This window comes from Cervus elaphus, chromosome 22 (assembly GCF_910594005.1).
Source record: "Cervus elaphus chromosome 22, mCerEla1.1, whole genome shotgun sequence".
Lineage (NCBI taxonomy): Eukaryota > Metazoa > Chordata > Mammalia > Artiodactyla > Cervidae > Cervus > Cervus elaphus.
Genome location: NC_057836.1, coordinates 21,137,478 through 21,152,511, shown reverse-complemented (window position 1 = coordinate 21,152,511; position 15,034 = coordinate 21,137,478). Strand labels below are relative to the sequence as shown.

Below are 15,034 nucleotides of genomic sequence, written 5' to 3'. Positions count from 1 at the left end.
TGTTCTAGCACTGCTTATTGAAAAGACTGTTCCATTGTATTGCTCTTGCTCTTTTGTTAAAGGACAATTGATTATATATACTTATGTGGGTTTATATATGGGCTCTCTATTCTGTTCCATTTAGATGTCTTTTTTTTAGCTAATATCACATTGTCTTGTTTAAGTCTTGACCTCAGAAACTGTCAGTTTTCTGACTTTATTCTTCTCCCCAGTATTGTGTTGGCTATTCTGGGTCTTCTGACACTTTATATGAACTTTAAAATCAACTTGTCAGTATCAACAAGACAACATGCTGCGATTTTGATTGGGATTGCACTGAATCTATAGATCAAGTGGAGAAGAACCGGCAGTTTGAAAATAGTGAGTCTTCCCATCAATTAACATGGATCATTGTTACAGTTATTTAGTTCTTTATTTTCATTTATCAGAATTTTGTAGTTTTCCTCATAAAAGTTTTGCACTTATTTTGTTATAGTTATACATATGCATTTCAATTTTTGGATGTTATGGAAATGGTATTGTGTTTTTAATCTTAAATTCCTTGTGTTCATTGCTGGTGTATAAGAAAGCAACTGACTTTTGTCTCTTAACTTTATATCTTACTATGTTGCTATAATAATTACTTATTAATTTCAGGGGTTTTTTGATCAATGCTTTTGTATTTTCTACATAGACGTTCATGTCAACTACAGTAAAATGTAGTCTCATTTCTTCCATCCCAACCTATATACCTCTTATTTCTCTTTTTTTCTATTGCATTAGCTAGAATTTCCAGTACATGCTGAAAAGGAATGGTGAAAGAGGTTAACTTTGCCTTGTACCTGATATTGTTAGAAAAATTTGAATACTTCAGCATTAAGTATAGTTCCAGCTCTAGGCTTGTTATAGATAGTTTTCATCAGGTTGATATTTTCCTCTACTGGTTTACTGAGAGTTTTTATCATGAATGAAGGTTGGATTTTGTCATCTTTTGATATATTGTGTGATTTTTCTGTTTGCTTGTTGATATGATGGGTTACATTAAATGATTTTCAAATATTGAACCAGTTTGTATAATCAGGCTTAATTCCTCTTGTTTGTGCCATACAATTATTTTGTATACATTGTTGGATTTTATCTGCTAATATGAGGTTGAAATTTTTCACGTCTATTGTCATGAGTGATACTGGTTTATTATAGTTTTAGCTTCTAGCTTCTAATGTCTTTGTCTGGTTTTGGTATTATGGTAAGTGATGGACAGGGAGGCCTGGCATGCTGTGATTCATGGGGTTGCAAAGAGTCGGACACGACTGAGCGACTGAACTGAACTGAAGTGAAGGCTGACCTTAGAATGAGCTGTAAAGTATCCCCTCTGCTTCTGTTTTCTGAAAGAGACTAAAGAGAATTAGTACAATATTTCATAAATGTTTGTTAGAATTCACCAGTAACTCCACCTGTGCCTGGTGCATTCTGTTTTGGAAGGTTATTGATTAGTCTTTTGATTAAAATAGATTTAGGCCTATTTGCATTACCTATTTCTTCTTGTGTGAGTTTTTTCAATTGTTATTTTTCAAAGAATTTACAGGGTTCATCTAATTTAGCAAATTTGTTGACACAGAAATGCTTGTAATAATCCTTTAAATGTCCATGGGGTCAGTTGCTATACCCCGTTTCACTTCTGGCCCCTTTTTTTCTCAGCATGGCTAAAGGCTAATCATTTTTATTGATCTTCTCAAAGAAGCAGCTTTTATCTCCTCATAGGGATAAAGAACACTAATTTCATACATCTCTTCTATACACTATTTTTGTTTTATATATCTAAACTGTTATTATTAACACAAAATAAATGACAGTGTTAATGCTGACACTGAAAAAGGTGAAGTTCAATTTTTCTTTCTATTCTGCTCTGTTTTCTGTAGGCGTATGTTTGCCACTCCTTCTGTCCAATCCAGGGTAACAAACGCAAAATAGTCTCAGGAGGGCAAGTAGAATCCATGAAATAGAAACTTTTATTTGCATCTTAACAAATTGAGGAAGGTGTTCAGTCTGGACACACATTCTCTAGACTAGCTAAATTTTATAGACATAACTGGAAGGGTCTCCCTGAAGCTATTTTGGACTCCATCACAAGGCAGTAATGGGGGCACTTGCAATTCTTTATTAATGAAAGAGAAGAAAATCATCAAGCAGCAATATATGCCTCCCTCATTCTGCAGCAGGTAATTTAAGATTGATGGAACAGAAACAATATTAGGGATTGGCAGATATGCTGAGTGTACCAGAAGGCCTCCTCATTTTTGTAGCAGTTAGTGAGTCAATATTGGGGGTTTTAGGGAATGGATTTATTGGACTTGCATACTGCATTGAACGTGTGAAGAACAAGAAGTTTTCTACTATCAGCTTTATTCTCATGGGCTTAGCTACTTCCAGAATTTGCCTGATAGGGTTAATAGCTACTGATGGATTTGTGAAGATTTTTTCTCCAGAAATGTATTCCTCTGGTTACCTAATTGACTGTGTTACTTACTCATGGGTAATTCTGAATTCATCAAGTGTCTTTTTTGCCACCAGCCTCAGCATCTTCTATTTCCTGAAGATAGCCAATTTTTCCCACCACATTTTTCTCTGGTTGAGGAGTGACATCAAAAGAGTTCTTCTCCTTCTGATGGGATGCTTGCTTATTTCATGGTTAGTTACTTTTCCCCTAACTGTGAAGATAATTAGTGATACTAGAGCAAAGAATAGAAGCATAATCTTTTCAGTTGAAGTGCATAAAGGTGAATTCTTTAGAAACCAGATTTTGCTCAATCTTGGAACCCTTCTGGTCTTCATACTATGCCTGATCACCTGTATCCTATTGCTCATTTCCCTTTGGAGGCACAACCAGAGGATGCTATTGAATGCCACAGGATTCAGAGACCCCAGCACAGAAGCACATATCAAAGCAATGAAAGTTTTGATATCTTTTATCATCCTTTTTATCTTGTATTTTATAGGCATTATCATAGAAATATCATGCACTACTATGTCAGAAAGCAAGCTGTTGTTTATTTTTGGTCTGACCCTCACAGCCCTCTATCCCTGGGGACACTCGTTTATCCTAATTCTAGGAAACAACAAGCTAAAGCAAGTTTTTTTGAGGGTACTGAAGCAATTAAATTGCTGGAAGAAAGAGAAGCTCCTCAGAACTCCTTGATGGGCTTAGGGAGAAATGGATGTTCCAAGAAAACAATCTAGTGAAGAAATTCCTGAAGAAGTCTTTCAACTCGCACTACTTTCTTGCATTGGTTTTAACTGTGTTATTGAATATCACCAAAATCTTCCACAATGGTTTTGACTATGTTTCAAGGAATTCCACTCTTCAAGGAGATTTTAATCCCATGCACAAATTGAGTGGCTCAGTCTGACTCCCTCTATTGCAGTTCCTTCTTTCCACAGCCCCAAGACCCAGAGGAAAAAACTACCTGGAGACTGTTCACCATAAAGATGTTGACGGTGGGAATAAGTCTCTAAAACAAGATTTCTCATTACATTTTACCTGACTTTCCTGAAGCATTGACAATCTTTTACCACAAACTCTTAGGGAAAAAAGCTAAGAGAAAGTTATGATCAGTCTTGACACTTACAACATGGGAGTGAGAAGCAGATACAAAAGTGCTTCTCTTGAGTATGCATTTTTATTTTTTCCAAGTGTGCATTTTAAATTCTTTAAAAGATTGCTTTTGTTCTTACTATTTGATTCCTAATGTTCTCTCTCTCTTTTTTTTAACTAATGCATTTTTGATGGAGTAACAGTAATCATGGTGGAAAGAGGGTCAGGGCACTGATGAAATGAATCTTTCTATTTTTCAAATCCAGTGATTTTACATGAAATTAGTCTTGAACTTCTTTAAATTAAATTTTCAGTGTGAAATTTTTAGGCTTTATGAGTAGTACTGCAAATGGGTGTGCGTGCATGTGCTCAGTTGTGTCTGGCTCTTTGTGGCCCTGTGAACTGTAACCTACAAGGTTCCTCTGTCCGTGGAATTTTCCAGGAGAGAATACTGGAGTAGGTTGCCATTTCCTACTCCAAGGGATCTTCCTGACCCTGGGATCAAACCCGCATCTCCTGTGTCTCTTGCACTGGCAAGCGGATTCTTTACCACTGACGCCACCTGGGAAGCCCTGTGGGTAGAACTACATGATCCCAAATACACATGTATACAAGTCTGTTATTAGAAATTCTCAGAACCAAAACACCTTCACATTCTCCTTTCATTCCATGTCATGGTTAAGAGATAAGGTCCCCTAATTTTAACCTTTTGCTGAGCATATGTTATTTTCATGTTTGCCCTTTAACAAATTTCTTTTCAAGGGTCCTGGTCCCAATCTCGATTCTAGCCTTGTAGAGGCCAAAACTAGTTACCTTATCCTACATACACACAAGACTTTAAAACTTAAACTCTAATTTAAAACAGATTGCGAATGCCCCAAAAGCTTTATTTTTAGTACTTTTTCCCCCTTTTTCTCTCAGAATGTGTACTTTCCCACCATTTTTGGCATCTGAAAGTTTTTTCTTTCACTGACAGGTGGGTCATGAACTTAAAATAATTCTGAAAACTAGTTTTCCATATTTTTATGTATTCTGGACTGATGGGATTTCTCTAGATGTCTGGTTTGCCAAATTCTCTTTTCTGCTTCAATTTAATTGAGATAACACATTTGCCATATTCTTAAAAACAAAGACTAGTTGTCCTTTCCTAGTTTTATTTTAATTTTTCTTTTTTTGTAAATGAATTCAAAGCTATTTATTTTCTGCCTGTTGATTTAGGTACATTCCACAGCATTGACAAATGGTTCTTATATTGTCATTCAGCACAGAGTCCTGAGATATCCTTTGTAATTTCCTCTTAATTCAAAGGTTATTTAACAGAATATTTTTCAGCTATATGAGTTATGTTAAAGGTGATTTTTCATATTGATATTTTATTGTATTGAATTTGGGTAAGCAACATATTTTCATGATAGTTAGCCTAGGATAAGATTTATTTGGCCTAATACAAGATCTATTTTTGTGAATAGTCATGTTTACTTGGAAGAAGTTTGATGCTGCAAATTTATATGCATTAGATGGAGCCATGTTTATGATATTCATTAGAATATCATTGGATAAATTAGATGAATTCATCTACTAGATTAGATTCATCTAACTTTCATTAGATGAATCATGCTAGTGATATTGTATCTCTATATCCATGTTCATTATGAATCAATTTGAAATAGATTATCCATGTACATTCACAACAATTAAATTCTTTCATTTATAGCTGCACTTAATTTGAAACAATGTTGATAGTTATATTTGTTTCCATGTTCTTTAAATTATTATTATTATTGTTATTAAACTGGTAACTCATGCAGGTTTTTACCTTGAATTTTATTTTTTCCATGTTTTTAACATTTTTTTCCATGTTAAAAATCGCTAATTCTTCACTTCATATTTACATATATATTCACTTCACTTCATATTTATTATGTATTTTCCATCTGTTTGTTTTCAGTATCTATTTTTTCTTTTATTGTGTCCTGTAGAAAACAAATCTCTAATATTCAATGCTTTAATATTAGAATCTGAAAATTATGATCGAGTAAACATCTTTACACTTATTGTAATAAAGTTTATATTAATTTCCTATCTTCTCATTTCTCTTTTTCTATTTCTCATGCTTTCTTCTAGATTTCCCCCTTCTTTGCTGTCTGCTCAGTTCAGTTCAGTAATTCAGTCATGTCCGACTCTTTGTGACCCCATGGACTGCAGCATGCCAGGCTTCCCTGTCCATCACCAACTCCTGGAGCCTGCTCAAATTCATGTCCATCAAGTAGGTGATGCCATCCAACCATCTCATCATCCGTCATCCACTTCTCCTCCTGCCTTCAATCTTGTCCAGCATCAGGGTCTTTTCCAAAGAGTCAGCTCTTTGCATCAGGTGGCCCAAGTATTGGAGTTTCAGCTTCAGCATCAGTCCTTCCAATGAATATTCAGGACTGATTTCCTTTAGGTTTGACTTGTTTGATCTCCCTGCAGTCCAAGGGACACTCAAGAGTTTTCTCCAACATCACAGTTCAGTTTGATTTGCTCAGTCATGTCCAACTCTTTGCAACCCCAACACCGCAGTTCAAAAGCATCAATTCTTTGGTACTCAACTTAATGGTCCAACTCTCACATTCATACATAGCTCCTGGAAAAACCATTTCTTTGGCTAGATGGACCTTTGTCGGCAAGGTAATATCTCTGATTTTTAATATGCTGTCTAGGTTGGTCATAGCTTTTCTTCTAAGGAGCAAGTGTCTTTTAATTTCATGGCTTCAGTCAGCAGCAGCAACAGCAGTCACCATCTGCAGTGATTTTGGAGCCCAAGAAAATAAAATCTGTCACTGTTTCCGTTGTTTCCCCATCTATTTGCCATGAAGTGATGGGACTAGATGTCATGATCTTCGTTTTTTGAATGTTGAGTTTTAAGCCAGCTTTTTCACTCTCCTCTTTCACTTTCATCAATAGGTTTTTTAGTTCTTCTTCCCTTCTGCCGTAAGGGTGATGTCATCTGCATATCTGAGATTATTGATATTTCTCCTGGCAATCTTGATTCTAGCTTGTACTTCACTATTGATAACAAATTTTCATATACTGATTTTAAAATATCGCTCTCTTTATTTCAAATAAAATAATAAATTTGGCTTCCTATGTCTACTTCTAGTCCTTCCCATGCTGCATGCTTTTATGGTGTGCAGTTCTAAATTTTTAAATTTATGTATTTATTTTAAATATCTTTTTATTGTAGTAAAATATATACAACATAACATTTTCCACTTTAACATTTTAAGTGTATAATTCTGTGTGGTATTGTTACATTTACAGTATTGTACAACCATCACCACTATTTTCAAAACCTCTGTCACACCAAACAAAAACTCTGTACCCCCTCAGCTGTAACTCTCTATTCTCCCTCTCCCAACTTCCTGGAACCTCTAATCTACTTTCTGGCTTTATTAATTGACTTATTCTAGGTACTTCATACAAGTAAAATCATAAAAAATTTGTTTTTTTATGACTGGCTTCTTTCACTCAGCATAATGTTTTCATGTTGTAGCATGTTTTGGATCTTCATTCCTTTTTGTGGCTGGGTAAAATTCCATAGTATATGTATATTCTACATTTTGTGTTTATAAATTCATCTGTTAAATGAACATTTGAATGATTTCTACCTTTGGTATTGTGAATATTCTGCAACAAATATTAGCGTACAACCATCTGTGTCCCTATTTTCAGAATATGGCTGAAAGTGGAATTACTGGGTCATATGGTAATTCCTATATGAAGCTTTCAGATATATATATATATAGTTGATTTACAATGTTGTGTTAACTTCTGCTGAGCAGCAAAGTGACTCACTTATGTGCTGTGCTCAGTCATTCAGCCTTGTTAGATGCTGCAACTCCATGGACTGTAGCCTACCAAGCTCCTCCTCAGTCCATGGCATTCTCCAGGCAAGAATACTGGAGTGGGTTGCTGTTTCCTCCTCCAGGGGATCTTCCTGCCCCAGGGATCAAACCTGTGTCTCCTTGGCAGGCAGATTCTTTACCACTGTGTCACCATATATATATGTTCTTTTTTATATTGTTTTCCATTATACTTCATCCCAGGACATTGAATATGATTACCTGTACAATACAGTAGGACACTATTGTCCATCCATTCCATGTGTAATAGTTTGCCTCTACTGACCCCAGACTGTCAGTCCATCCCCTCTCCCCCTTAGCAACATACTTAACTTTTTCAAGAACCACCAAACTATTTTGCCTAGTGGCTGTATCATTTTACATTCTTACATAAATGTATGAGGTTTCAAAGTTCTCCTATTCTCTGCAACATTTATTATTTTCTAGATTTTTCACTATAAGCATCCTAATAGGTGTGAAGTGATATTCTCATTTTATCAGCCTTTCTCCAATGATTAATGCAAAGCAATAGAGGAAAACAATAGAATGGGAAAGACTAGAGATCTCTGCAAGAAAATTAGAGATGCCAAGGGAACATTTCATGCAAAGATGATCTAGATACCAACAATGGTGATCACTCACCTACAGCCAGACATCCAAGAGTATAAAGTCAAAGGGCCTTAAGAAGCATCACTACAAACAAAGCTAGTGGAGGTGAAGAAATTCCAGCTGAGTTATTTCAAATCCTAAAAGATGATGCTGTTAAAGTACTGCAGTCAATATGCCAGCAAATTTGGAAAACTCAGCAGTGACCACAAGACTGGAAAAGGTCAGTTTTCATTCCAATCTCAAAAAACGCAATGCCAAAAATGTTCAAACTGCTGCACAATTGCACTCATCTCACACGCTAGCAATGTAATGCTCAAAATTCTCTAAGCCACACTTCAATAGTACATGAACTGAGAAATTCCAGATATTCAAGCTGGATTTAGAAAAGGCAGAAGAACCAGAGATCAAATTGGCAACATTCATTGGATCAACAAAACAGCAAGAGAGTTCCAGAAAAACATCTACTTCTGCTTCATTGACTATGCCAAAGCCTTTGACTGTGTGAATCACAACAAACTATGGAAAATTCTTCAAGAGATGGGAATACCAGACCACCTGACCTGCCTGCTGAGAAGTCTGTATGCAGGTCAAGAAGCAACGGTTAGAACTGGACAAGGAACAAGAGACTAGTTCCTAACTGGGAAAGGAGTACATCAAGGCTGTACATACTCACCCTGCTTATTTTACTTAAATGAAGAGTACATCATGAGAAATACCGGGCTGGATGAAGCACGGGCTGGATGAAGCTCAAGCCGGAATCACGATTGTCAGGAAAAATATCAGTAACCTTAGATACACAGATGACACCCCCCTTATGGCAGAAAGCAAAGAACTAAAGAGCCTCTTGATGAAAGTGAAAAAGGAGAGTGAAAAAGCTGGCTTAAAACTTAACATTCAAAAAGCTAAGTTCATGGCATCCTGTCCCATCACTTCATGGTAAATAAATGTGTAAACAATGGAATGGTGAGAGACTTTATTTTGGGGGGCTCCAAAATCACCACAGCTGGTGACTGCAGCCATGAAATTAAAAGATGCTTGCTCCTTGGAAGAAAGCTATAACCGACATAGACAGCATATTAAAAAGCAGAGACATTACTTTGCCAACAAAGGTCCATCTAGTCAAAGCTATGGTTTTTTCAGTAGTCATGCTTGGATGTGAGAGTTGGACCATAAAGAAAACTGAGCACCGAAGAAGTGATGCTTTGGAACTGTGGTATTGGAGAAGAATCTTGAGAGTTCCTTGGACTGCCAGGAGATCAAACAAGTCAATTTAAAAGGAAATCAGTTCTGAATATTCATTGGAAGGACTGGTGCTGAAGCTGAAACTCCAATACTTTGACCACCTGATGCAAAGAACTGACTCCCTGGAAAAGACTCTGATGCTGGGAAAGATCAAAGGAAGGAGGAGAAGGGGATGACAGAGGGTGAGATGGATGGATGGCATCACTGACTCAATGGACATGAGTTTGAGCAATCTCTGGGAGTTGGTGATGGACAGGGGGACCTGGCGTGCTGCAGTCAGTAGGGTCACAAAGAGTCAGTTAAAAATGAGTGACTGAACTGACTGACTGACATTACCATATGAAAAATAGGTAGTGGGAATTTGCTATATGATGTAGGAAGCTCAGTTCAGTGCTCTGTGACAACCTAGGGGGTTGGGATGGGGTGGGGGGTGGGAGGGAGTTTCAAGAGGGAGGAGACACATATATATATACCTATGGCTGATTCATGTTGATGTATGGCAGAAACCAACACAACCTTGTAAAGCAATTATCCTTCAGTTAAATAATTCTAGTTTTTAAAATAAAATGGTCTACGGAGACTTCCCTGATGGTCTAGTGGTTAAGACTCCACACTTCCAACTCATGCGGTGAGGGTTCAGTCCCTGGTCAGGGAGCTAAGAATCCATAGGCCTCTTGGTCAAAAAAACAAAACATAAAACAGAAGTAATATTTTAGCAAATTCAATAAAGAACTTTTTTAAAATGTAAAGAAATAAAAAATAAAGTATCTATGAATGTGTGTGGGCACCCAATATTTATATTTTTAGTAGTTTTTAATGTAATTCTAGCATTCCTTCAGGTTTGAATGCAGGTATAGTCACAGAAACATTAGCATTACTTATATTTTTTCACCTCCAGAAACCACAAATCATTATTGTGATAGTGATGTCATTATTAGGTCAGTAAATTACTAAGTCACATTAAAAATATAAATGCATATATTTGAGTCTATCTGGATTCCTTTGAAATTCATATATATTTATTTTATTAGTTTAAAAACATTGTTCTGAGGAAATCATAGCCTTCACCAGACTCCCAAAGTTGTCCAGTAAAACAAAAATTGACTCCAAATTCATTACTTACAAAACAGAAAGAGACTCACAGACTTAGAGAACCAAATTATGGTTGCGGAGCAAAAGGATGGAGGGAAGGATAGTTAGGGAATTTGGGATGGACATGCATGTGTGTGTTAGTCACTCAGTCGTGTCTGACATTTTGTGATTCCATGGACTCCAGTTCTCCAAGCTCCTCTGTCCATGGAATTCTCCAGGCAAGAGTACTGGAGTTGGTTGCCATTTCCTTCTCCAGGGAATCTTCCCAACCAAGAGAGTGAACCTGAGTCTCCTGCATTGTGGGCAGATTTTTTACTGTCTGGACCACCAGGGAAGCCCAGATGGACATGTACATACTGGTATATTTAAAATGGGTAACCAACAAGGACCTACTGTATCATACACAGAATTCAGCTCAATGTTATATGGCAGCCTGGATGGGAGGAAAGCTGGGGCGAGGGAGTGTGGATACATGTATATGTATGGTTAAGCCCCTTTGCTGTTCACCTCAATCTATTAAAGCATTGTTAATCGGCTATACCCCAATACAAAATGAAAAGATTTTTTAAAAAAGACTCCAAGTTCAAGCAAATAGATAAAACGAGCTGTTAGAAAAATTGATGGGAATATTTTTGCTGATGATTTGCCTAAATTTCAGTGAATATAGTGAGGAGTTTGGAATTGGGTGGGGGATAAAGTCGGCAACTATTCAAAAAATGAGTTCTTGAAATGTGCCTAGTAGGGCAGCATTCTCTTCTTGCCTTATGGATGTAGAGAGCTTAATGGGCTTCCCTGGTGGCTCAGATGGTAAAAAATCTGCCTGCAATGCAGGAGACCTGGCTTCCATCCCTGGCTTGGGAAGATCCTTTGGAGAAGGGAATGAATACCCACTCCAATTATTCTTTTTGAATAATTTTTAAAACTTGAGTGGAATAGATAGGAACATAGATCTTAACTAATAACAAACTTTAAAAGAAAAGAAAACATAAACATACTAACTTGCATAAAGGAATAAGTGGACATTGTCAAAAAGTTACAATAAAAAAGTAGCTATAGGCTCAGATGAAAAACAAATTCTACCAAACTTTTGAAGATGAGATAGTTTCATCTGAGCCATTCTAGATTATATAAAAGGAAAAAAGAACTTAAAAAAATTTTTGTGAAGCAAGATTTGTGTTGCTACCAGAACCTGTCTGAACTCTAGAAATCTAGTTTAATCCTGCTTCTTCACTTTGGGCTATGAATATCAATATAAAAATTATCATAGAATACAGAAATAGCCAACATTTCCCCAATATAACAGTATACCAAGACTAGCAGATTTTATATCAGGAATGTAAGAATAAGCCAATATTAGGAAATCTGTCCAAATAATTGACAAGATTTATTAATTTAAAGAAAAAAACATTTCTATAAACTTGGAAAAGATATTTCACTCATTCTTGATTGCAACACCCAATAAAATAGGAATCCAATGATATGTAATTAACATATTGTTAATGGAGATTTGGTAAATTTCATCATCCCCAAATGATGATGGAGCTAATGTTGGCAATTCTCCTGAGCATGAATTATTTTGTCCATATATTATGCTCTTAGAGCAAGAAATTTGGAGGATTCCATCTGGACTTTTTGCCATTTAGCTCTAATTCCATATATATAAGAGGGGCTTCCCTGGTGGCTCAGATGTTAAAGAATCTGCCTGCAAGGCAGGAGATTCTGGTCAATGCCAGGGTCAGGAAAATCCCCTGGAGAGGGGAATGGCTACCCACTTCAGTATTCTTGCCTGGAGAATCCCATGGACAGAGGAGCCTAGAGGGCTACAGTCCAAGGGGTCCCAAAGAGTCAGACACAACTGAGCAGCTGTCACTTTCGCTTTCACCATACATATGAAGAACAATGTGGGGATTTTTCTAGTTTTCATGGATTTTATTCCAATTATACATTTCAGTTCAGTTCAGTCACTCAGTCAGGTCCGACCCTTTGCGACCCCATGAACGGCAGCACACCAGGCCTTCCTGTCCATCACCAACTGCCAGAGTCTATCCAAACCCATGTCCATTGAGTCGGTGATGCCATCCAACCATCTCATCCCCTGTCGTCCCCTTCTCCTCCTGCCCTCACTCTTTCCCAGCATCAGGGTCTTTTCAAATGAGTCAGCTCTTCATATCAGGTGACCAAAGTATTGGAGTTTCAGCTTCAACATCAGTCCTTCCAATGAACACCCAGGACTGATCTCATTTAGGATGGACTGGTTGGATCTCCTTGCAGTCCAAGGGACTCTCAAGAGTCTTCTCCAACACCACAGTTCAAAAGCATCAATTCTTCGGTGCTCAGCTTTCTTCACAGTCCAACTCTCACATTCATACACGACTACTGGAAAAACCATAGACTTGACTAGACGGACCTTTGTTGACAAAGTAATGTATCTGCTTTTTAATATGCTGTCTAGGTTGGTCATAACTTTCCTTCCAAGGAGTAAGCGTCTTTTAATTTCATGGCTGCAATAATCACTGAATAAGCCCATGAGAACTACTCTGTCCTATTATAGTTCAATACTTGTCCAATGTAAGCCTCTGTTTTTTGTTGATGTTTGGTGTCTTCAAGAATTAGTGTCAATTCAGGTTTAATATCCATTAACACCTCAAAGTTCTGAGTATTTTTCAGAATCATCCTAGTAAATGGCACCAAGGAAAGTCTTGAGAAGATCTGTAATGTAACCATGGCAGTGCTGCAGGGCCATGAAAGGGCTCTAGATCTGTAAAATGGTTTAGGACTAGAAGACAGATAAAAATTGTGTCTTTCCCCTGTGGCAACTATAGTCAGTTTTTTGGCCCAGCAGATGCATAATTTCTTGTGCTGTAAAGATCAAGTAGGATTTTCATTGGCTACCTCTCTCTCATTCCTGAAGATGTCATGATCAATTAGTCTGAAATTATTGCTGTTAATTGTCTGCACTTTAAATTCACAATTATTTTTAAGCTCCAAAACCTGCATTTGTAGAAAATAGACCACAGTTTTAGGGAAACTCTTCAAGTTATTAGAGATGGTAATAATGCCACATCTCTGAATTAAAGCTTAGCCATATTTTCCAAGTAATTGATTCTTTTTGAAGTCCCTGGCCAACAACATAGATTGATGAATCTGAAACACACAGAGTTTAAAATGAGAAAGATGGTGCAAATACCAGAAATCAGATCCATTTCTATTTTCATTTTAGAGCTTTTCAATCGTCACTACACATGAAAGGAGTTATTGGTCTTGGTCAATTAAGTCTTTGGGCAGTTCTAACTCAGAGCAGAACCGGCTGTCTTCTTGACCTGATCACAACTGATATAGAAGGCAGATAAAAGATAACTGCCGCATGCCCTAAGTGGCAGGCATATATACCATTCTTTACTGAACAGCTGAAAGTCAGTCATCATCAGTAGATAGTCCAAATCAGAATGCTCTGCTGATATACCAGGTACAATGGAGGCAATATATATACTCTTGATTACTGGCGAGTTGATAATAGGAATTTGGAGAAATTGATTCATTGTACTGGAAAACTGCAGTGGCTGGCTCAAAAAGAGAGCTGTCTCCTTGACTGACGCCATCCTGGTCAGCCTGGCCACCTCCAGAACCTGTTTGTTGTGTGTGATATATATGGATGGTATTATTATGGTACTCTTCCCAGATACATACGGGCATGGTGAGATGATGAACATTTTGGATATTTTCTGGACAACTTGCAACCATTCAACTATCTGGTTTACTTCGTGGCTCCACATCTTCTATTTACTCAAGATAGCCAGTATATCCCACCCAGTTTTCCTCTGGCTGAAGCTTAAGATGAACAGGGTCTCCTTGGGATTCTTCCGATGTCCTTATCTCCTCAATTATTAGTGTTTCACTGACTAATGTTTCATTTTATGACTTCAGAATCAATAATGAAGAAAACATTACTTGGGAATTCAAAGTAAGTAAAATTCCAACTGTTTTCAAATAGATTATTCTGAACCTGGGTGGGTCTGAACTGTGGGTCCCTTTATTCTTTGCCTGCTCTCATTTGTCCTTTTATTTTTCTCCTTACTTCAACACACCAAGCAGATGACACTTCAAGTCCACAGGGTCCAGAGACCCTAGCATAGAGGCCCACATGAGGGCCATAAAGACAATAGTCATCCTTCTGGCTCTTTTCATTATGTACTATGCACTTTTTCTCATTGTAACCTCTAGCTTTCTGATTCCTCATGGAAAATTGGAGGTGATATTTGGTGGCCTAAGAGCTGTCATTGTCCCACTGAGCCATTCGTTCATCCTGCTTATGGGAAACAGCAAGCTGAGGAAGGCTTTTCTGAAGGTGCTGGGGATTGTAAAGGCTTTCCACAAAATAAGGAAATATTTTGTTTCCCAGAGAATCCTGATTTAAGTAGAAAAAAATCAGCAAAAGATTCTGTCCCTTTTCTCAGTTGTTTGCATTCCATTTTTATTATGTGCTATTGGAAATCATTCATATCTACCATTATTCTAGATATTTCTTCTCATTTCTGTCTTGAATAATTTTGAATATAATGTTATAATGGAGCCAGGTGTGTTTCTTTATCTTCACAGGAAAAATTAATCTAAGCCTCAAATTCACACTTCATATCAT

At 37.1% G+C, this 15,034-nt stretch overlaps 2 protein-coding genes across 2 annotated transcripts; both read left to right on the top strand.

The window, feature by feature from the left end:
* Nucleotides 1–2,245: 2,245 nt before the first annotated feature.
* Nucleotides 2,246–3,175, top strand: LOC122680533 (taste receptor type 2 member 10-like). Its single transcript, XM_043882029.1, has one exon. The coding sequence runs from the start codon at nt 2,246–2,248 to the stop codon at nt 3,173–3,175; it is 930 nt and encodes a 309-aa protein (XP_043737964.1).
* A 4,113-nt stretch (nt 3,176–7,288) lies between these two features.
* On the top strand, nt 7,289–14,812 carry TAS2R9 (taste 2 receptor member 9). The gene is given in 5 exon segments (XM_043880808.1): nt 7,289–7,319; nt 13,844–14,255; nt 14,257–14,413; nt 14,416–14,499; nt 14,501–14,812. Coding segments are annotated over 5 exon segments (996 nt in total).
* Nucleotides 14,813–15,034: the final 222 nt, after the last annotated feature.